We start from the raw sequence: 24,403 nt of genomic DNA, 5'->3' as shown, positions 1-24,403 counted from the left end.
CGGCAGCTGCAAAAGGCAGAGCTCCTAAATAACGGAGCCTGAGGGATCGCACCTGTAGCAAGAGCCTCTGCTAACCGTGGGCCTTCCCTAGCCATGCACTTCCCCCAGCCCACATGTAGGGGTGCAGACATGGAGCAGGGCTGGGGGGGAAGCCCGTTTCCCTCCCCAGCAGAGCACAGCCTTGGTGTGTCCCCTCTGGGGTGGGGACGGATGAGCTGGGCTGCCAACATCGGGGGGCCTCGCATGGTCTCCAGCCTCTGCATGCAGGCCCAGGGTGGGTGAGGGGTCCAGAGCACCGGTCTAGTCCAAGTTGGGTCATGGGGAAAAGGAGCTGGGGCTTGCTCCAGGCCTGGCTGGGGAGCAGCCCAGCTCTGGGAGCTTGCGTGTGCATCCCAGCTGTCAGTCTGATGCATCTTGCTAGCACTTCGCTTCTCCCCCCTGCAGATGAGCTGGTTCAAAGGCTGGCAGGTCAAACGGAAGGAAGGTTTTGGGAAGGGACAAACACTTTTGGAAGTGCTAGACTCTCTTCTGCCTCCCGTGCGTTTGAGTAATAAGCCCTTGAGGCTGCCTCTGCAGGATGTCTACAAGATCGGAGGTTGGTCTTGGAAAGGGGCTGGGTCCTGGGATTTCCTTATGGGACTGCTGGGGGGAGAAGGGGGGGGCAGGAACCCAAGTAGAGCTGAGATTTTTTTGCTTTTGCCCTTCACAAATGGCCTTCATGAAGAGAAGGCCCAGCTTATTCCTAGCCCTGTTGCATCTCTAGAAATAAGTTACAGCACCAACCTGGCACTGGTCCTGGCAGTCTGGTCTGGTCCAGTAACCTTGGCTTATGCCTTGTGGCAGCAACACCTCTCACTCTGCTGCTGTTTCATTTGCTCTATAGTAGTTATCAACTGTGTTGCCTTCCTGGTAAGAGTGGCATCAGACATGTCCTCATCTCTTTGCACAAGCTGACTTCATAAGGAAGTCCCTGTGGTGGTTAATCCAGTGTGTGCCTGCCATGGCACCAGTGCTTCTTACTGACACTAGAGACCACCACCTGGGATCTCACTGTTGGCAATGAAGCCACTTGCCCAATCTAGAACTTCATACCTGCTTCTTTTGGAAGATATCAAATTCCCTGTTGGACTTCTTGCAGCTGCATAGCCATGGATACCTTTCTGGCCCTTGGAGGGTCAACTTTTCTCCTTGAAGGAGAGGATTCTGAAGTTGTTCTCCTGCCCTGTCCTGGCCAGGAGAGTTAATCCTGCTGCACTACCTGTGCTTCACATAGTCAGCTCTGACAAATGCATTAATGTGTGTGCTTTTGGTTTTTTTCCCTAGGAGTTGGTACTGTACCTGTGGGGAAGATAGAGACTGGCATTCTTAAACCAGGCATGACTGTCTCTTTTGCCCCCACAAACCTATCGGCAGAAGTCCGATCCATTGAAATGCACCATGAGCCACTGGAAGTGGCTTTTCCTGGCTATAACATAGGCTTCAACGTAAAAAACATTGCTGTCAAGAACCTGAGACGGGGCCATGTAGCTGGTAACTCCAGGAATGATCCTCCAGCAGCAGCAGCTCACTTCATAGCCCAGGTACAGAGATGCATTTGTAGGCAGAGTCAGGTTGGTTTGTTTGCTGTTCTGGAGGCCTCCTGTGAAGGGCAGACGGGTATTTGGGATGAGCAGTGAAGAAGCTGCAGCTCCTGGAGGGTGTCTTTCTGAAATGGTACTTCCAGCAGGCCTAAAGTAGGGGATGGAGAGGTGTTTTAAAATCCTATTTGTAGAGTAAATGCTGGATGTATAGGTTCTTCAGATGGTTGCCAGCTGAAGCAGTTTAATAATGTCCAGGTATCTTGGGCATTCTCCCCTAAATAGCGGAGGTGAAAAGCCCTCCACTCATTCCTGGGATATTTCTGGATCCTAGGTGATTATCCTGAACCACCCTGGCTTCATCAGGGCTGGCTACTCTCCAGTGATCGACTGCCACACGGCTCATGTCACCTGCCAGTTTGCTGAACTTTATGAGAAGATTGACCGTCGCTCTGGGCAGAAGCTGGAGGACAGTCCATCTATGCTGAAGTCTGGGGACTCTGCTCTCATTAGGCTTATACCTAGGAAGCCAATGTGTGTGGAAAGGTTTTTCGACTTTCCTTCCTTGGGTAAGTATCTGGAGTCATGACAATGCTGCCTGTTAGCTGCTAGTGGCAAAAGAGAAGCCTTGGTGAAAACATAAATCAAAGTGCCTAGTCCCTGACTGGGGTCCACTTGGACTGCTCTCCACTCCCAGTAGGATCCACAGCCTAACGTCACTAAATGGCTATTTCTGGACTAAAGGAACCCTGGCATCTGCAGGAACAGGCTGTTTTGCCTAACGGAGTCAAAGATAGCTAAGCCTAGTGTTTGTTCTCATTTCAGGTCGTTTTGCAGCTCGGGATTTGAAGCAGACTGTTGCAGTTGGAGTCATCAAATCGGTAGAAAAGAAATCCACAGGCTCTACTAGAAAACAAGTGCAGAAAGCTCTGCTTATCTAGTGGAGTGCTGCCAGCTGTGAGAGGTTAAGGTGTTTTGTTTTGTTTTTTTTGTTTTGTTTTTTGCAAACTACCTTCATAGAGAAATGCTCACGGCTTGTGGGATTGGTTTGGGGTTTTTTGTTTAACCTCAAGTTGAGGATCTTTTATGTTTAATGCAGTGGGATTGTTCAGTGTTGGAACAATTAAATCTCATCTGATCAGACTTATTTGCATTTGTTACAAAAGCCACCTTGGACACTATAGCCTTACTCTACACCCTTGAAAAGGGCTGGGCCTGGCCTCTCAGTCCATCTGTCAAGACCTTGAGCCCTTTTGAGTAAAATCCCAAGGACAGCTTCATGCAACAACTGTGGCGCATGCTGTAACTTGCACCTTTTCTTAAAGCAAGCTTAACAAATTTTATTATAACTGCACATGGCCTCCAGCTTCACTTAAGTGACTGAATGTAATGTTCCCTAGTGAGCTTCCAAAAGACTCCTTTTTGAATGAGGAAGTACATCTTGTCTGTAGAGGAAGCTGTAACAAAGCCTAGGCTGCAGCTGACTTGTAGTCAGCAAATAGTGCTTCCACTTACCTAGGCTCTCTTTGCATTTTTTTTTTTTTTTGGGTTTTGCCTTTTCTGTTCCCTTCAGGGGAATGCAGGTTGGAAAGCCAAAGGTTGAGTTATTTGATATTGGGAGTAGTCTGCCTTTTTAATACAGCCACATTTTTAAAATGTAGGTAGTGATATTCCTACCCTAAGCTGACTGCCCTTGGACTGAGAAGTGCCCATAGCCAAGTACTTCATACCAGACTAGGAAGCAATAGAAATAGCCTAAAGTGATCCCTAGCTAAGCTTTTTATTGATGCTAAGGCCTCTAGGGCAGGAAAACTATTAAGTAAAACTAATACTTGTCAACAGACTGAGCTTGCTTTTCAGTAAGCATGGGGAATGTAGCTTTCATGCTGGCTAGCAGCAGCTGTAGCCTATACTGCTCTCACACTTAATTGGCACCTCCTTTTAGTCTGTGGGAGCTCTACCTTGATGCTCATAAGAGGCACCTTCTACACAACCAAATGATAGTTAAGCTTTAAGGGACCAGCAAAACAAAAGGTGCAAGTTTCTACACTTAATCCTAGGGTATAATCTGGAAACAACAGCTTGTGCTAAATTGCAAACTAGTTAAGGTCCATAATTAACTCTTTACCAACCTGTATAAATTAGTTTAATGGACCCTGCCTTGTACAACAAATCTCTTTTATTGGAGCATTCAAGGCATGGAGAACCTCAAAATACTCTATAGGATATCAGAAATTGGGGTCCTAGCTAGCTCAACTGTCTGCTACTTCAGGCAGTACCCAGTGGGCATTCACTTTGGGGTTTAGATTTGTCCACCTGCTATTTGAAGGGGTATGCCAGGTTCCTGAAGCAAGACACTTGCTGTGCTCTGTTGAGCAGGAGCACCTAACCCTCCTGCTGTGTTTTCACAAGCTCAAGACAACTTCCTCCTGCTCTGTTTGGCTGAGCCACTTGAGTGGAAGCCTAAAAAGGGGAAGGAACAAGACAGCATAGCTTTAATTTTGTTTTCTATAAGCCTTCAGCTGAACACCTTCTGCGTGAAAGGGCAGATAATGTTGTTCCAGACCTAGAGCAAACCGATTTTGAATGTTCTCTCTGTACTGCAGTGGAGTTCTAGCTTTCAGATGCATTTCCAGTGGTTGTCTCCCACCTACGTAGCAAAAAGAGTAACATGAATAAGTGGAGTGACTAATAACTGCAGCTTTCAGACTTTTTCTTGCGGCAACAAAGCAGTCTTCCTTCAACTTGAAGTGGAAAATACTTTTTCCCCTCTACTGTGATTTTTAGGAAAAACTAAGACCCTCTAAATGATATGTAAAAATGAGGGTCTTGCTCCAGCACAGGAGGGGAAAAACAGGTACATGAGAAGGAAAAGAAAAAAGCAATGATGGAATGATGCAGGATCAAGTCTTGGTCAGAGAAACATTTTTAGTGCTTCATATATTCAGCATGCAAACGCCAAACTCCTAGTGCGATCAGCTCTTGGTGAATGGCCCAGGGTATGGGCTATATTCCAGACTTTGGTGTAATGAGGAGTTACCGCAGTTGGCTCATAGACCACTGCCATCACCACCAGCAGTCCTAACTAGCTCACAAAGTTGCTGATTTAGAGCACAGTGAGACCACAGCCCTGCTGCTGGTCCAGGAGCTAGCTCTGTTCACTTACCACTTCCTGCTAGTCACGCTGGCTAGGAAACTGTCATCCTTCAGCAGCGTTCAGGGAAGGACAGAGACTAAAAAGTTTCTGTAAGTTGTCTTTTAAATAGCGAGAGAGTAAAACCAGTAAGTCAGAAAGGAAGGAGCTGGTTACTGGGGCCCTCTTTCAAGTAGAAGAGACTGCACTGAAAGCATTCAAGAGCCTAAAAGAAGGCTCCACACAACTTCAAATGTGTCGACCTTCTCTGGTAAAGGCTAGATTGTTATTTCTCACTGTGGGGGCTGGGGTGCCACAGGAAGCATGAGGGGTTAAGTAAGGGCAGGCTCTCCTTGCATGGCACCTGCTGCCTGGCCCTTCTCCAAGGAGGTAAGAACTGTAATAAATACACTTGTTTTTTGAACTGGGGTGCTGCTCAGTTCACAAGTTATGAGGGGACGGTTGGAGTCTAAAAAGGCTGAGAACCACCGGGCTAGGTAGTAACTTAGACAGGCGCTCAGCTCCAGGGATCACACTCATGGCCATCGAAGAACCATTTCACACTACAGCTGTTTGAGAGATTCTGTTCTCCCTTCTGGAGAGAAGAAGATGACTGAAAAGGCAAGCGTTTCTTTCCAAACAGAAAGCCACTTTAAATGTAGAAAAGCCCACTGGAGAAAGTGTCACAGCAAAATGCGCTCATTACTCCACGGGTTGGATTAAAACACTGTAACTACAGGGAAATGCTTCTGTACATAACAGATATACATGCCAATGGTGACCAGGCAAGGTGTGTGCTATATCCAAGTACTTAGGATAGTCTCTTGCACTCTACTGAAGTAAATTGTCTTTTTCTCCTCAAGGATATTCCAATTGACAAAAGGGCCTTGGTGCAGATGTCTGGGATCAACTGAATACATTTATTTAAAAGCGACTTTAAATATTAAAAAAGTAGAAATTAACACATACAGTACTCAAACTGTCACATTAAATACATGTGAAGAGACAAGTGTACTGATGTTTGACCTTAACATTCAAATAAGAAGTCAAGATTTTAACTAGTGGCACTACCAGAGCTGATTTCTATACAACACGTCAATGTACTATGTAATAAAAAAATAAATAGCAACTGCTGTTCAACAGTAAATAAGACATCATTTGCAGAACATACTTCCCCCTCCTGGGGCAAAAAAACTAATTAGCTATTTGTCCATAAAGATCTAGACTTTCTCCAATACCATGTCATGTACAAAATTGCAGAGTGGCTCATTGAGTTTAAATAATACCATACTTAAACTCAATATCATACAACGTGTTTTTCAGGTTTCCTATGACCCACGATAAGCCAGAATAAACAGAACTCTTGTTCCTGATGGAACTCAATTTCAGTTTAAAAAAATGCATATATACTACTGCAAAGAGCGTAGAAAAGAATAGCATTTGACTCAACATCATTTTACATGTCCAAGTTTCTTTATACATTTTGCTTTTACCAGCTCACTTTGAGATCACTTAAAAATACACTTGACCACAAAACGTAAATAGTTTTTGTTCTTTAATGCAACTTAAAATGTATTAATGGATAAAATGGAATGCAAAATAAACTCTGGGCCTGACTTCCTTCCAGAAAAAGTATGAGTCTGAAATACTGTGGGTAATGCTGTGGGGGAAATGCCAGCAAGCTTCGTTGCACTGTGCCCTGTTTTTTTTTCCTTTTCTTTTCTTGTTTTTTTAAGAATAAACTTGTTTTTGTCAGAGATGATGAAGCAATTGTTTAAAAGCCGCTTTCCAATAACAGTTCCAATATTTTGCAATTATCATGCAGGTTTTATTAGACTGATATTTAAATTTTCCATATTAGCCATATCAATAAGATTAAATATTCACTGACTACAGCTTTGTCAAACTGCTCTAAAAATGAAAGCTTTCAGAAAATTTGCATTGTGCTTTTATGAAATGAAAAATTCTCCTGGGTAGCCAAGATGATCTACGATAAAATATAAATTATATCTGTTGTTGTGCTGAAGTGACATCTATCTTAAGAAATGTACCAGGCCTATATATGAAAAGCAAGGAACCTGACAAAAACGGTTTACGAAGAAAAACAATTGTGTGTTAAACTGTAACATACCGTAGAAAATGAGAAAAATGAATGGATTTGTATTTTAATAGCATGTTAGATGCTTTGAATAGAGAAAAAATGAGAGTTAATTAAGTGCAAGGAATGTGTTTTTAGGCAATGCAATTTCATACTTCTGAAGCTGCCAGGGGTCAAATGCAACACTCGAAAGACTAGTAGAAATTTAACATTATAATTATGTGTTTGCTGGCTGATGCCTGGAGGTAAAACTATAGACCACAATTTTGGTTTAATGAAGACTATTAAAACAACTTGATATTGGTGATTTGGGTTTCCATCATCAATAGCAGAAAAAGGGCAATTTTCACTCTGATTTTGTTTGAAAAAAATTATCTACAACACTGAGTTTGCCAAATAACACACCACTTACAAAGTTTTACATTAGCTAATTATAACCTTCAACGATGTTGAAGCCATTTTTAAATGACAATGTTCAGACAGCCAATTAGCTATAAACTAATACTGTTGCAGGCTCACATTTCAATGTGAACAGTGAGAAAATTGAAATGCTCTCTTGTTCAAACTTAGCTATGTGACTACAGTACTATTCATGTACAAAGACAGGTTTTAAGTAAGCTTCTAAATGCATGCATAATGCCAAGAGTAATATTTTCTAGAAGTTAAATGGAAGAAGGTTTACCAAATTGTACATCTTTCTAATGCAGGACAGTCTGACTAATGTTTAATAAAAAAGTTCTCAGAGGGAAGTAATTTGTAACCTTCTTACAGTGAGGTAATATCACAGGGAAGCTGCACTCAGTGCGGAGGAGTCCACAGAACAGAAACATGAAATGCTGGATGCGCACCCAGAAATGCTACTGCTGTCTGTAAAGTCAGTGAATATTTCTGTTGCTGTTTTTATAATAACACTTAACTGAACACTTCATTTAATACATACCAAAGTGGGTTTCATAGCTGTAAATGGTGTACACTTAAAAACTGTAGACTGGTCTTTAAAGGGGCCCAAACCATTCACTTTGAAAACAGAATCTAACTTTCTAATCATATCATTGAAAGTACGGAGTTTGTTAGGAACAGTCATTTCTATCCAGTTACATGGGTGATTGAAACCACCTATATTTGGAAAGCTGGCAGTTCGTACACGATTTTAACAGCATGGACAGAGATATAAGTGCTAGATGCCAAGGATGGCTTCAACAAACCCAATAAGGCGTGCCAGGTTCCAAGGCTACCATAATACTGGCAAAGGCAGAATAACACAGTATATTTACAATGCGGATATAATTCACCTCATGAGGTGGACCTTAAATGAATTCTTATTTTGTAACAGCAGCTATATATACAATTGTGCACAGGATTACAGGGAGGCAGCAGCTGTTCGCTTTTGCTAAAAAGCCCGTCTTGCATGAAGGATGTGCAATGCTCAAGTTTTGTATGTTTATTAGTCTGACAGAATGTGCACAAAGGACACAGGGAAGACTCCTTTCCTCTCCGGCTGTCCTTCGATGTGGCCAATCTGCAACAAAGGAGACAAACATGGTTTAAGGACTTCCCATTTATCCCATACAACCACCACGCACTTCCTTCTGCGTGTCAGCGCAAGTGAGCTGGGGTCCTGCATGTTTCGCCCCACGCCATGTAAACCCTCCACCAACTGACCCAGGTCAGCTAACATTTGGCTTTTTATAAAGATCAATAATAAGCCATCCAAACAGCTTAACTGATTAACAAAGGCACAAATGAATGCAGGTAGAATGAAACAATTAAAGGACTGTTGTTGGAATGGGAGGCTGGCAAAAGTCTTGTATTTCACTGAATTGCAAGAATTTCAGGAACATGGAGGAGGAAAAGTGCACCTTCAGCTACAGGTATCAGACTATACCTGGGGTAACAATCATCTCCTGAATCATTGCTGACCAACTCACTCCACAAAGATATTTGCTAAAAGTGGAAAATGACATGGACTAGTTTGCTCTATATGATGGGTAGAAGAAAACCTTACAGAGCACTCCTTACATCAGGCAAAGAAGAGAAACAAGGGATAGAGGGCTCATCTACCCTCTCCCTGAAAGAATCAGAGCCCCAAAGTCAGGTCTAAGCCCTCCTGCTTAAGAAGGATAGAGCCAACAAGTCCCGCGAACAAGTGGACCACAAGGTTGCAGTCATCAGTTCCTACAGAAAAAATAGATGCGTGGAAGGGGGATCCAAACATTTTCAAGTAAGTTATCTGGTGTGTGGGCATTTCACAAACTACAGCTCTGACTGCATTAGAACAGCAGGCATTTCACTACAGTCCTTTTCTGCCTCACAGGTATAAATCTTGGTCCACTGTTTTCAGAATAGCATAACCCTTTCTGCTCCATAGGTTGCTATAATGGGGTGGGGGGTGGAAACTAGAAGGCAAACAGCTGAGGCTACAACAGCAAAGACTGTAGGATATGGCCCACCAGCTCTCCTGTCCAAGAAGCACCTCTTGGTTTGGAGCTCTCCGCAACATTTCAAAGAGAGGCTTCTTAAGAAGATCCCAGCTTCACTTACAAGCCAGACTTAGCAAGCGCTGCCAGCAGCATTCTTACTTCCACCCAGCAATTTGGGGGCATACAGCCTTGACCAGACAGTACTTCATTCACAGACTCCACCGATCTGAGACGGTTACTGATTCTAGCATTTGTTCCTGTTTTGTGGAGCTAGTGGATTGACTTGGCTGGTTTTAAGGTAGGTAACATCGACTAAGGGGTTACATAACAGGTAGACCTCAGTGAACCTTCACAGGGCCTCAGACTCCAAAAGTGATCTGCCTTTTGCACCTGACATCTGTGGACAGCATCAGAGGTTGAAACCATCCTATATCTGTAACAAGAGGGTCCTGATTCCAACTGTGGTCTTTGGGCACTGTTGTAATAAAATCCTTTGCCAAATAATTAACTGCAAGCCATTCTCTCCAAATTTCCTTGCATCAACACTTGCCTTTAAGTAAAGCATATGAAACAGTTTTCCTGGTTCTAAACAAGTAAGATTTGTAAATTTAAGGAGAAAAAAAAAGAAACATTTTCTCATACTGAAACAGGACATGTTGAATATATTAAAAAGTTACGACAGAGGGGTCATTACACCTATAGTTCTGCTTTGAGTTAAAGATACAGAAGTGATGAATTCTCTGCAAACATATTGATAAGAACTATTGTCATCAATGATAAACTGATAACATGCAAGGTCCTCTGGCCATTTGATGGTGATGGAATTGTTACTATTCACATGCACATGAGATAACTCCTCTACTTGCATCGCCAGAATTCAGTGCCAGTACAAATGCATGAGACAATTCCACTGGCTTCACTATAACTGTGCATTACAAGTTCATTAGGATCTCTGACTTAGCAAGAAAATCACCAAATTCTTTTCAAGATCTAGAGAAAACTGACATCCAAGCCATTTTTTAATATTCTGCAGCTGTTGTACTGTTCTTTATGCCAAATGCATTTAATTGTGCTTATATTATTAGGAGACCAGCTAAATATAAGAGCAGTTACCTGTAAAAGCACGGACCTTTGCCTACTCCCTCTATTGCCATTCCTCCCCCACCCCAATTTGGCCGAGGCATTCCCCTTTCTGATATTGTGTCCTGGGTCTGAATCCTATTACTCTCTAGGCTTCCTGTCAATTGATGAAAATAAACCTTGTGTGTGGTGCAGAACCCACTCAGCCTGGGCAGCACTGCAGGTGGACAGCTGGACTAACAGCTGTCAAGACAGCACAGAAGTTGGAATCGTATTTTTATTAATAAAACCTGTCTCATTTCCCCAAGCTGCAGCTGTGAGGAAGAGAGAGGCAGGATTCATTAGGGCTTGGGAGGAAGCCAGCAGAGAGTGAATGGAGGACTGGGGCCTCTGACTGGGTGTGAGGTTCGAAGCAGAGGACTGAAGACTGGATCAGGTCCAGAGAGGAGGCTGTGGAGAAGGAAGAGGTTGATCCACAAGGGAGACCAGAGGTGAAGCAGGAATAATAACTGTTGGGCAGGGAAACTGCTGATAAGCAGCATATCATTTATGCAGGAAAACCAGCAGTGCATGGGATTAATGATGATAATCGGGTGGATTCCCAACCGCTCTAACAAGTGCATTCAACATTTCTGGAAGACTGGAACCACAGGCTGCCATTGCCAATAGTCATAAAAGCAGATCTGACACCTCCAAATTTGATGGAAAGCTGGTATATTCCAAAGACAAAGTACTGCATGTTAGATGCATCTTTCTGAGCAAGCAAGAGCCATCCCCTGGCCAGGGTGTTTTTAGCAGCTTTTAGGGGAGAGGCAGAACCCCACCACTGGAACCCAGAAATTCCCCTCCCCATATTCTCCTTCTTCAGTTTAAACCCTGGATACAAGTCTAAGTCACTATTACTGCTTGAGGCTTTTGACAGAAGAGTCAAGTATGTTATGCAAGTCCCGTGCCATTCTTGACATGGTGTCATTGTCTACTTTCTCCTAGACCTGCAGAAGGGTTAAATGAATACAGAAAAGCACAAGTATCCAGGCAGTGTCTGGTCTCTTGGGAAACTCACCCAATTAAGCAACTGTGTAAAGCCAATTGTAAGTTTTGAGGCTAACTTCATCTGGAACAGGGGGGATCATTTAAATACTATATATATATCTGTTTTAAGAAACTAGATCGGACTGGTGTTCAGGACCTTTAAATAAGTCAAACAAGGTGTATAAGTATGAACAAGTTAGCTGCTGCTCAGCTGACATGACAACCAGAAAAGCATCAGTTCCTCAGCATCTTCATAAAAGGACAGATACTCACCCACCACTCTTGGTCCTCTTCACCAGTTACAATAATTACTTCTCCTTCAACAAAGGTAAGCTCATCATCATTATCTGCTTGGCAATCATAAATGGTCTTTACTCTTCTGACTTTGTTTTTCCCCTTAAAAAAGGTAAAGTTTAAGGTTAAGGAGCTCAGAGAAAGGGATAACAGAATTTAAACAGCTTTGGACTCTGTTTTATTCTCCAAAACCACTTTATGTCATCAGGCATTTGTCTCTGACTGCAAACCAAAAAGGATAAACAAGTTGCACTGGTAAAGTGACGGTAAGGAAGTTTCATCAAGGATTTTAACCAAGTTTAGTGGCTGCCATAGTTTGTACTTAAAACTGTACACATTTCAGAAAACCCAGCATCTAACATACTACTTTATTAAATTATTTTGCACTGAAATGATATCAGAGCCATTGTTAGCAGTATTTTCTGCTTAGGCTAGAAAGCAATTCTGACAACAGCTTTAATATCATTTCAGTCCACACTGACCTTTTAACACAAACCAGAAATAAAAATGTTCTCTGATTTTCAGAAGATTCAGGGGCTGAAGAAAATAGCAAATATAAATCCCACTATTTAAAACGGTCTCTAGAAGTTTTGGATCCCAGCCCACTCTGCATTCTTTGATTCAGGTCTAGACACAAACTGAAATCTGAAAACTGTATGAGATTTTCACCCAAGATGCTAGAAATCTCGTATGAAATCTAGTTTCAGAAGACTAGAAACCATTTAATACTGACAACATAAGCCACTGATGAGATAATCTACTCTGAAACCAAAACATGATCTCTAGGTCTATTTCTGCCCATAGTTAAGAATTTGTATCAAAGTACTGCCCCATTAGCTCAGATCTAGACAGTTATGTGTACGCGGTAGAATTTGTCTGCTTCTATACACTGCATTTCAAACACCACTCAGATGGAAGGTACCGTACAGGACAGGAACAATGGGAAAAAGATCAGAAAAAGATCTGTGCAGAAAGCTATTAATAATAATTCTCCCAGATCATTTGAATGTGTGTACGTAGCTTCAGTTTGTAAATACAATGGAAGGAAACAATTTCTACCATCTACAGTGTATTCTTTTTTTTCTAGTTCAAGCAAGTCTGTAAACAGTCGGATTTCTATACATATCTCAAGGTATCAGGATGTGAAAGAAAGCGACTGACATTGCTCCAGGTAGTTGGTACTTTGTTATTAGTAGCTTTGCTGACATTTTAGTAATCTATTCCCTTTAACTCATGGAAGTGATGGAAAGGTGAATTCAAGCCTGAGGTGGTCTGCGTTTCTGCAAAGTACTAAGAGTTGGATTTTAAAAGAGGGCATATTTTCAGAGTTGATTGGGACAGTGAGGTGTAAAGAAACTGAAATATTTTCAAAGCATTTAATTTTCTCCTTTTGTTAGCAAGTCCCTTACCCCAAAATGTATACAGTAGTTTTTTAGTGGCACTGAGACCATTTTTCCACTCTGTAAATCCCATTTAACTCCTTATTAATCGTACCCAGTCAAAGCTGCCGTACACTTCTGAAATACCTGATTTCCTAAACTGCTTAACAAACGAACTTTTGCTTGTGTAGTCAGTGGCTAAACAGAATCAAAGGGATCGGGCAGATGACACTAGCATTATTGGCTGTCACTGCAGATCTTGCTCTTACATGGAAATGGAGACGAGAGAAGACCTGTCTGAGATGGGTTCATGTCTCCCAACAGCCACACTGCCAGCTAATGGGAATGACCATGCGTGCGCGCACAGGAAGAGGAGCTGGGTATGGAAACCCCAGTGTGCCCCCTACTACAATCTGTGAATGCCAGCTTTCAGACAGGGACAGTCCAACATAGCTGATGTAAAAATAAATGCAAGTAGAAGGTTCAGTGGTTCATTTTCAGAACATTTCAAATGGCCCAGGCGATTATCTGTAAAAATTAGGCAAAGATTATCTGTATTTAAAAAATATGAAAATACTTCAAAAGACTAATGCAGTATTTGCCTTTCTTCATGGAGTGGGAAAAGGAGCTTATAAAGGTGAATTTGCCCCACTATTTTTCAGGTAAATAGATGGGCTAGAAGTAGCACTGAGGGCTGGATCTGACCCAAAGGCCAGCGGCTGAGCACCCCTGCTCTAAGCACAGAAAACTCCCTTAATTCAGAAACAGAATGTGTTCCCTTCACAATGGCAAAACGAAGTGGTGAATTCAGATATACTGCCATGCTCCCAGGCCTGGCCTTTTGTGTTCCTTATCTTCATTTTGGCATGTAGGAACCTTTGTCATCACCTTCATTACCTGCTGAAACCATTCAAGAGCACACAAGTCCGCCTGCACCTTCACTGGAGCGCAGTGTCACCTGTATTGTGCACTGAATGCCAGTACATCTTTCTTGCAAATTTAGCCCTTAGGCCACTTCAAAGCTTGCCATAAGGCTTACAAACAAAGTGACATCGTATAACTACCCACCATGTTTATTTTCCTGGGGAGCGGCACGGGGGTCTCTGGGAGGCTGTGCGCTATGTCATTAGCATCTTCAGATGGTTGTTTCTGGACGGCGTCTCTAGACTGTGCATTTGGAGAGAGATCCAAGGAGTGAGATTTCTGATTGGTCTCAGAGGGTGGAGGCTTTGGAGATGCTTCTCTGGCTTGAGTTTTAGCCAATGCCTCTCCTAGCTGAGGTTTGGGAGGAAGGTCCTTCATTTGTGGCTTTGGAGGTAAGTCTCCAAGTTGTGGTTTTGGTGGCAAGTCTCCTAGTTGAGGTTTTGGGGGGAGCTCTCCTGGTTTGGGGGGTAAATCTCCAATTTGAGGTTTCTGGGTTTGTTCCACAGGTTGAGACTTTGGGGCCAAGTCTCCAGGTTGTGGTTTCTGTGGCAGATCGATAGACTGCGAAGACTTCAGGAAGATTTCTGCGTGAGGACTCGGTTTATCTATTGAAAGATGATGACTGGTTTCTATTTTTCTTAGTGCCACTGAAAGAGAAAAAAAAAACCCAGAACATTTTCACATGCATTTCACAATCTCCTTTTCTCATATTACTTTAAAGAAAGGGGCCTTAAACGTAAAAGATGCTTCTCTATAGAAGGAAGAAATTCTCTTTTTCAGGCAATCAAAATACAGGCTGCTGTAACTGAAATTCTCTCTCCAAACTCAAGAACAGATATCTGTAATTAAGCACAACTAAAGAAAGCTCAAGACCTAGCAGTTGTCTTGGTTAAGATGTAATTTACACATCTTTGAAATAAATTCTCTCCAAACAAACAAGTGGACTTAGTAAACTTTTTTTGTGATGTTCAATTAACTTTTTTTTAGTGTCACTTTTCTTTCATCTCTCAGTTTTCAGTTCTGCTTTACTTCCATGACTACAGTGAACTATGTTTTTTTAAGCACATCTGTCCAGAATCTGATGCTGATAGAGAAAAAAATAAGTTGTTGATGAAAACATCATGTTTTGACTTAGATAAAGAAACAACTGTTCAGTATTCACCATTTGCTTTTAGGTCAAGCAGTCCTATAGAGAATAACTCCAAGAATGTAAACCTACTACACCTGCTATCACAATATAATCTACTAGAAGAACACTTTAATGCCATTGTATGCGACTAATCTGAATTGAAGACCATACATGATTTCCACAGTATTTTCCAACACATGGAAAAAACATCTAGCCATATGTGTGCACATGACCCCAACTTCTGGGCACACGTTGTAGCACACAGACAAACGCATTAATTCGAGGTTGAAAGTCAGGCCCAGCAAAACATTTTCACAGCAATTCTGATACTAAATACATTGTACTGAACTTAAATACATACCTGGATAAGTGCATAATTTGCTTAATTGCATAGCACAATGCCAGTCCCTATTTTTTAGTTAATAACAAATATAACGAACATAATGAATTAATAACAAACATTAGTTAAGTGCATAAGCTATCTGAATACAATACACATCTTTCAGTCTTGCTGTCTACTTTGTAAATTAGCTGTACCCTGATCAGCTGTACAGAAAAGGGGAAGGAGAGGCAGCTGTCAATGGGCTGCTATTAAGAACCCAGAACATGCTAAGAGCAAGTCACTTTCAGGGCTGCTATCTACCCTTGTTTTCGCTACCCACCCTTGTTTTCAAGGCATCCAATAGCAGCCACAAGACGGAGTATTAGAGGCCTTGAAGATGACAGGAGCTGTCAGTTTGGGGGCTGCTACCACAGCAGAACTGGCAACATGGCGTTACTTCATGAGCACTGTTTACATTAAGTTCAGATAACCACGTACTCGGGGGTAAATGCACAGCATTTTTTCACTCCTGAGCATATTCCTAAGAACAAGAGTAGACTATAAATTATCATCCCTCTGAAATGATGCTATAGCTTAGGATACCAGTTTTGGTGTTGGGTCATCAGTCCCTCAAAAGCTGGAACAACTATTGGCTCTGCTTTCACAGTTTTGCGTATTGCCCCAAATTAACTAGCCTGTGATTATAGCAAACTCTAAATTAATATTAGAATGAGTGAAAGCTGATGTCTTTCACTTTAATGTGTACCATCTCCATGATGTTTTGAAGGGATATTGTCATACTGTAACAATTAAACCCAAATACCTGCTGACAGAATGGATTTAACTTTTTTATTTCCCTTTTATCATTCATGCATTTTTCTCACGTTGCAGAACCAAAGTAGGTTCCAGCTTCCCTTGCTGGTTTTCAAACTCAGCAACGTATTTTTAGTATCCACTCGCACAGTTGCACACACAATGTTACAGCCATTTTTGTTTTCACCGTCTTTCACTTTCATTCTGGGACAGATCACCACAGACTCTTTTTGGTAACATGTAGCACTTGCTTTTGCTGTGTGTTGGCTACCCTTTGCTAGGAAAGCCAACCAGAAAAACAGGATCACAGGACTGGAACAGTTCCCCTGAGCAATTGAGAGTGGCTGCCTGTACGGTTCAGTACCTGCCAAGGTGTAGCGGCTGTAAGCTCGCTTTATGGAAATGGCAGTCTCCCTAGCTTGCTCCAAGGGCCTTATAGCTAAGGGCAAGCAAAACTCGGGGGAATCTGAACCCCAAGCCTCCAGGCTTGAGCATCCTACTTGCAGGCCCACCAAAGGATTTGGAAACATCTGGAGCCCCAGATGGGGGTGGAGGATGTTTGCCGGTAGTAGGGCCACTTATGGCTCTGGACTGACTCACGGATTTGGAATTGATTTGGCCAATTTGGCTCGGAATAAAGACATTAAAAAATAATTTAATCAAAGACCTCCCCAGAAATAGCCTCCAAAGGCTTTTTGTTGTTGTTGCCATAGCCCTAGCTGAAGTCCCTAGCAAACTTCTCCACATATAGGTACAGGCCTACCACTTAGTACCAGAGACAGCTTAATGACACGAGCCTGTTGGCACTTTGTCCAGAAACATCTTGAACTTCTCTTTCTTCTGGATTCTGCAGGCCCCATTTTAACTGTTTCAGGATTGTTTGTACTTGTTATGTTGGCTCCATGAGCGTTACTTATTACGCCCATTTCCTCTCTCAAATTTTAAACCACGTTTCCTCTGTTTGATGCTATATAAAATCCAAAATGGATTCCGTTTTTGGCCATTTTTGGCCCAAAAAATGGCCCAGTTTTGACAGGCAAAGTAACAGACAGTTATGTATGTGCATTGGTGTGCTCTCCCCTGTTCACAAAACCCACACTACCCTTGAGGCTGGAGGCCTGAGCTCAGATGTGTCATTGAATTGTTCTGCTAGGGTCTGAATGCAACAGTGTGCTTTGCTTTTAGCATTTATGTCTGACTGCTCAAAAAAACCCATCAATCAGTTGACACCCATTGCACCACTCCCTTGCTAACCTAGGCACAAAGTTTCCCTCCAGCCTTATGCATGCTGCTCAGAGCGCAAAAGGTAACAACAACCAGAGAGAAGTTGCCTTGCTGAGGTGGAGCCTTGTCACGAGACATCCCCAGTGCCCTTCAATGCTCAAAGATGCACCCACCTGCCATCCTGCATGGTCTAGTCTCTTAAACCTCTCTCCTTGAGGCTGACCAATGTATGGCTTCATGGGGCAGGACAGGATAGGGTACACTGGGTTTTCTATGACTAACATAGGCATTTCAGTGCTCCACATATCAGTGGTTGGGGAAAAACACCCCTGTTTGAAACTTCTGGAAGAGGTGGCAATGCGGCCTTAGGCTGGGAATGCTGGGTGCTTGAGAGCATGCAGCAAGCTCTTACGCTGTAACCGTTATCTGTGCAGGAGCCTGTAGCCATAGAAAGGTTGCAGCGGCAACATTGCACTTCTCCAGGGGAGCAGCCTGCACAGAGGAGGAATGCCATGTTCCACTGCAGGTGTGTCTAGTGCAGTCTGCTGATGGTGCACGTGCACCCTTAGACACAACCGAAACATTTTATCCCTAGACCATTAGTTAAGATGTCAACTGCTGCTACTAATAGATTTCAATGTGCATTTAATTATCTTTGACTCCTTTTCTTCTATCTTATGTTCTTTCTTTTATTTTCTTCTGGGGACAAAGGAAGGAGGAAAGAGAGCAAGGGAGAAGAGCAGCTACCACCATCTTTCCATCTTGAGTTTGGATGCCACACTCTCCTCTCCTTTTAACAATTTTTCTCCCATGTCCCAAATCTCTTGATTCATGTACCGCTACAGATTCCTTCCACCTACTCCCAACCCTTTAAAAAAGGCTAGATTAATTTAATAACCATCATCATTATTTGGAGTCATTCAAGATGTTAATGGCAAACAAGTCTTGTAATTCAAAAGCATACACGCTGGAGACGCTTTCCTCCGTAGGCAGCATACACCACCGATTTTATTACTGGGTGATCTTTTTTAGTGTTGATAAAGTCAGGGAACGTAATCAGTTCAGTTCAAAGGTGAGTGCCAAAGTTATTTAGGTCATGTCTGTACTGTTTCCCCGCTACCCCCAGGACTCGGACTAAGAAAATACCTCAGATTCCAGGTTGCACCGGCATAGAGGGTCAGGAATCTCTCTGTGGATCCTGAGGCATAAGTCTGAACTTTGCTCCATGGTTATGTTAAAAGGCCCTCAACTAGTCCACCCAAATGGGTACCTGATCGTTTGGGCTGGGGAGTAAAAGACAGCTGATGTGATGTGAGTCACATTACTCCCTGGTGTGCCATCCCACTGCAGAACCTGGTGTATATAAAACGTTAGTCCTATGTGCTGCTGTTAGTTCAAGGGGCTGAAGCAATGGGCTGATTCACTTTTCCAGTCTTTTGGATGTCAACAATTATGTGAACGCTTAAAAATAAGTAACTAAAAATAACCTCTTACCTTTCTGAGGTAGTTTAGGAAGAACTCTTGGTCCAAGTGCAGTCTTTGCAGTCCCAGTGCTAATCAAGAGATATGAACTGTCAGAACTTAAAGTGATGGCATGTTGCTAATTACACCAATCTACTGTTCAGAAAAATCCAGTAAGTAAGTTACAGTAAGACTTCATGCCTAACCAATACACACTACGCTCCCCCTGGAACAGGGACATGCTCTTCATCATAACCAGTCTTGCATTGAAGTGACCCAAAGAACCTTGTCTGCCTATGTCCTTAGACCAACACAGCTACATCCTTTAAACACTGTAGTTTTAACAATAACTATACTTTTCTCTTTTCCAAAAGCATAGTAAATATCAGTACGCTACTCTTTTATATAACTGCAGAATTACCCCAAACTTTATTCAGGTCATATTTACTCTGGTTTACCAGAATCACTTTTGTAGTGTTGAATACTGGTAACTCCACGGGCAAAACTACACTTTGGAATGGTACAGCAATGACTTCCATGCCAAATGAAGTCGACTATTCTAGTAAAAGCAGAGTTTTGTTGATACAATTGTGTCTACACCAGCATTTCTGACAGGTAGCTACCTTGGTCAGGGACCACAACTTTTCCCAACCCTAACTGACCAATATCATGCACGTAGAAGTACTGATCCAGCCTAAATAAAAAAAGACAAATTTCCAGAATGTACCTGTTTTAAATGGGTAAATGTGAATAAAACAGTACATACCAAAAAGTAGTACTATGCATTCATAATATGTCACAGGTCACAAAAGAAAGATGAGCAGAAACATTGTTTCTTCAAATTGTAATGACCTGATGAAGAATGTGCTGCATTTGAAAGCTTGTCTATTCCAACCATACTACTGGTCTAATAAAAGATAGCATCCTTCCAAAGAAACCCTTGCCTCTTGCAAAATTCTTGGACTATCATGACTACAACATCACTATTAAGTTTTAAGTCCTCTTAGGGCTAAAATGTATACTGATGCTGTAAGCATTGCTTATTCAGAGGCATAATTCAAGGATAAAAATGTGCTGTAAGAGCATAATCCAAGGATAAAAACATGTTGTAAAAGATAATCTCAACATGTGGTGTGAAACTTCCCAAAATATACACTATAAGACAATGGTGAGGGTATATCTGATGGACTGTCATGGTTTTGTAAAAGGGTGAATGCTCATTTTATGGAACATTCTGCAAAAGTAGAGTAAGTCTCTTCCATTTTTAATAGCAAAGGCACCACTGAATATATTAACAGATTAGGGAATTTAGCTACTGCATGTCTGTGAGCAGATACTGTTAAAAATTGGAAATGCTCCACTCCAGACACAAGCACAATAGTTGACCCTGTTTGTTCAGACTACTGAACTTGTAAAAGCATTTGGCTCATTAACTCTGTTTATTCCTACCAAACTACCATTTGGCCCAGGACCAACCAAACCCTGCCAAGAAAGGAAAATTACTGATCTGTTATTCTGCTTTTCTGAAGTTATCATTCTAACAGGATTTTCACTTCAGGGTTTTAGCTCCTTTACACAATACTGACAGGACTCCCTGTGTGCTTAAGGTTTCGTGCCCCCTTTACAACAGTGATAAATGGAATATGATAGTAGTGGCCATCACAGGTTGCAAAGATCTCATGTTGTGCCACCATGAACAATTTTATGGTGGCACAAAACCCAAGCAAACAGACATCTTAGCCTTTTGGTGCAGCACAAATGCCCAAATTTGTAAGTGTGATGATTTATAGTCACAGTTTGTGCTGCCTTTTTACCCCAGCATCTGTTCACTTACTGTGGGAGAACATAGGCAGCCCAGAGCTGGCCACTAGGGGTGTGTGAAGCTTTGGTTGCTGATTCGATCTGAAGTAGATTCAGCCCGATTCAGCGACCAAATCTTCAAATTTGAATTGAACTGGGAGACTGATAAAAAGGTCCGAACTGATTCAAAGCTCTCCGAATTGATTCAGAAAAGATTCGGGCATTTGCCACCACAGGGAGTTGGACCCGGACTCCGTGCTGATAAGTGGGGAGAAGTGAGGGGATGGGGGAGGAGGGAACCATGGAGGGGACCCCTACCAGGCCCCATCCCCTGCCTGCTCCCCCAGCCCCCCCAAGCAGCCCCCAACCCCTGCCCGCTCTCCCAGCCCCATCAATGGCTGCCCCACCCAGCCCCAGTGTCCCCGCTCTTTTTAAAAAAAGCCCCACACTCACCAGCTGCTACAGCAGCTGTTGGGGCTTCTGAAGACTTGTGGCAGAGCCCCCCCACACAGTGCGGGGTAGTGGGGGGCAGCGGGGATCCCCACCCTGCCTGGTAGCAGTCAGTGAGAGCAGGACAGCCACTGACGGGGCTGGGAGAGTGGGCAGGGGATGGGGCTTGTTTAATTCAGAGATTCGGCCGATTTGGCAGCAACCGAATCCCCGAATCAGATTCAGGACAGTGATTCGAATCACTAAATCGAATCACTGTCCCCTGAATCCGAAGTGAATACTAGCCGCTTCACACAGGCCTACTGGCCACACTCTCCAGCTGCCCAGGCCGGCTCTCCCGGGTCTTTGGGGGCCTGATGCAATGCACCCTGGGAATCCCCCTGCATGGATTCCTGCAGCACGTATATTAAACGGCAATGCCCCAACCCAGGGAGCATGTCTGCAAGCAGGGGATCCTGCGGCCACTGCCACAAGCAGGGGAACTGAGCTGGTGCATGGCACCATTCCTGGAACCCCAGGAACAGCAGGGGTCCGACCCTGAGGGACAGTGACCCCAGCGATATCTGTTGACATGAATGAAACAGATCACCTGTGCTGGGTGATCCTGCTCCAAACACAACATCTGTTTATACCCACAGACCATCATGAGGTTAACCACTGTACCTCAGGAACACTCTCATCAGCCCCAATGCCTTGGGAGACAGGAGTCATGATGGAAAACCCCCCAATTAATAGGATAAAAAATTGCCTCCAAATAAAAACCCTGGAGAAAAAAAATCTTTTAAAAATATATCAAATCAATGAGGATGTGGGCAGCTGAGTGGCAATCCTGTCAGGATATCTAAGCAGGATTCAGTCAGTTTTCTGTTGCAAAATTTCTTTGCCTTAAAGCACTGGAATTTGCAATGTTAATAATGCTTTATAGTTAATTATGTCAGTTCCTGGGTCTGTCTTAAAGAAACATCAAATGTGTTGTTATCTTTCCACACATTTGCAACAAAAACCGGCCCACCCACCATAAAGCAGTAGTCAGCATTTGAAACGGCCTTTCAGAGCCACAGCACGTCTAACCCTTCAGCTAACACAGTAACTACACTGGCTCGCGGTGACAGTAGTCTACTATCCTTTCTGTTACAGAAGGTGAAGGGGGAAGATACTAAACTGGCAGGAACAGTCAGCCTTGAAGACAGCATATCCCCGCACACTTATCCCTGGCAGGCTGAGAAACAATGCAGGCAAAATGGATGCGACTCAAGTCGGCTGTGTTACAGAAATAGGCTCCACCTCAAATGAGTGATCTGTAACCTTTTGATACTCTATGGTAGGGGCATGAAGCATTGCTTAGTAAAAGTGATCAAATATGCAGTAGTTTAAATGTCAGAAGATGCGAGTGTACAGTTCCCGGTTGCCTGGATCAGAGCCTAGTGCAACAACATTCCTGTGTTCCATTTTGATGCAAGAGCAGTATTTGCTGCTACTATTTCATCTCTACCATACAGCGTTTCAGTTCTGCAAATATGATTGTAGGAAATCTGTTTAGAAAATGTATAGACAAGGGCTAGTCAGGTTCTATTTTGGTAAATGATGATTCATGATTCACATGTCAGCGACATCTGGATGGATTTTCAAGCCCATCGTTAACAAACACAAACAGTTAAAAATCTTACCTTGACTGCTGAGACATCCCCTCAAACTTGTTTGCAGTCTTAGTCGAAGATGGGCCCAAATCATTACCTAAGGGGCAAAAATGATTAGGTTATTTTCATTTTTAGTAGAGATAAAAAACCTTAACACATAAAGAGAAGGTATTGTTACATAAACCAGAGGTGGCCAACTTGCAGGACACATATTACAGGTGGCATGGGCAGTTTCCATGTGTGGTACATGGCAGACTGGGGAGTGGAAAGGCAGGGCAGAGACAGATAGTGCAGAAAGCAGAGCAGCAGAGGAGGCAGGGAGCAGAAGGCAGAGAAGCAGATGGGGCAGGGGAAGGGGATCAGTGACACTCAGGCAAAGTGCAAGGTTAATTTGTGGCATGCATGCCTAACAGGCTGGCCTACACTGATATAAACCAAAATCTGCAGCTTTCCAAATACACCTACTATTAGCTTGTTTACGCATACATTAAAGAGAAATGTTCGTTCATAGTTTCATACATTTTAAGATTAGTGGGGACTGTATGATTATCTAGGATGGCCTCCTGTGTAACATATACCTGAACAACAGTTGCTGGTAGTGGGAAAAAGACCAGTCTCATACAGTCAGCATTGCAGGGCATTTCCTTTGAATGCAAAGTTAATTTTTGCAGAAACTGGAAAACATTCTATATAAAACTCTCCCCTTAACAAGTTCATGGGAAAGCACTACAGTGAAATGAAGAAAAAATTCAACTTCATCCTTTAGAAAGTACATAGTCTTTTAAACCCATTATAAATTAGCTCTTACTTAGGAAATCCTGATTCCGTAGGGGTAGGTATATATTCAAGAGTAGTCTATATAGTAAGTACCCCAGAATACTTTTTCCAAATAAAGAGAGAGACATGGATGTCTCTTTTAGTGGACCAACTGCATTGTTACCTCTTGAATATTTCCTGGACCATCATGGCTACAGCATTAGCCCAACTCTTCCAAATAACTCCCTGTGTGAATGTTCTTATTCCAGATTCAGATTGCCTTATTCCACTTAGCTTAATCTATTTTGGAAAGTAGGGCACTAATCAGAACTAGCTATTCCTTTTTAAATATATATTCCATTTAATCTGAATTCATTTCCCTATGTAGAAAAAACCCAGGTTTTACTGAACTCTGCCAGAAGGCGGTGAAAGCCAAAAATGAAGTCAGCACATCTGAGATCTCCTAACAGAGCGCTTTCCCTCCATTAATCATAAGCATCATGAAGACTTGTGCAGCTGCAGTTAAGAGTGCCTTCTATATTTGGGAGCCCTTATCACATTCAAATCCTCTTTCTGTAACACCATTTCTGACAAGCCTTAAATTTGACAATAAAAGAATTAGACTAATGTGACTAGATCCCATGGTGCAAAAAAACCCTGTTAAATTAATTATACAGAGGCTGAATTTACTAACCTGACAACTAATGATACACGCTAAGTAGTAATGTGCTTCCTACACAAAGAAACTGAGATTAATATTTCCATTCTTAGCAAATGGAAGATCAATAAAAGGATAGCTGCAAAAATTTTATTAAAATTTAATTTCTCTGCTCAATAATAGCTATGCCAACATGGAGACTAAAAAGTTAGTGAC

The 24,403-nt window shown here is 42.5% G+C and overlaps 2 protein-coding genes across 4 annotated transcripts in view; one reads left to right on the top strand and one right to left on the bottom strand.

Annotated features, from left to right (window-relative positions):
* LOC102370149 (elongation factor 1-alpha-like) overlaps window positions 1-4,784 on the top strand; it is a 6,023-nt gene extending 1,239 nt beyond the window's left edge. The window contains exons 2-5 of the mRNA XM_025205414.1: window positions 445-595; window positions 1,324-1,580; window positions 1,912-2,146; window positions 2,403-4,784. Of these exons, the coding sequence (XP_025061199.1) occupies window positions 445-595; window positions 1,324-1,580; window positions 1,912-2,146; window positions 2,403-2,518 (759 nt within the window). The 3' untranslated portion in view covers window positions 2,519-4,784. The remainder of the gene's footprint in view (window positions 1-444; window positions 596-1,323; window positions 1,581-1,911; window positions 2,147-2,402) is intronic.
* A 26-nt stretch (window positions 4,785-4,810) lies between these two features.
* ASAP1 (ArfGAP with SH3 domain, ankyrin repeat and PH domain 1) overlaps window positions 4,811-24,403 on the bottom strand; it is a 286,988-nt gene continuing 267,395 nt past the window's right edge. For all 3 annotated transcript variants that reach the window (XM_025205413.1, XM_025205411.1, XM_025205412.1), the window contains 5 exons: window positions 22,804-22,870; window positions 18,920-18,978; window positions 14,082-14,584; window positions 11,614-11,736; window positions 4,811-8,327 (listed from right to left, as the gene is read on the bottom strand). In XM_025205413.1, the coding sequence (XP_025061198.1) occupies window positions 8,253-8,327; window positions 11,614-11,736; window positions 14,082-14,584; window positions 18,920-18,978; window positions 22,804-22,870 (827 nt within the window). In that variant the 3' untranslated portion in view covers window positions 4,811-8,252. The remainder of the gene's footprint in view (window positions 8,328-11,613; window positions 11,737-14,081; window positions 14,585-18,919; window positions 18,979-22,803; window positions 22,871-24,403) is intronic.

Source organism: Alligator sinensis, unplaced genomic scaffold (genome assembly GCF_000455745.1).
Source record: "Alligator sinensis unplaced genomic scaffold, ASM45574v1 scaffold307_1, whole genome shotgun sequence".
NCBI classification, from domain to species: domain Eukaryota; kingdom Metazoa; phylum Chordata; order Crocodylia; family Alligatoridae; genus Alligator; species Alligator sinensis.
This window is presented reverse-complemented; position numbering and strand designations above follow the sequence as displayed.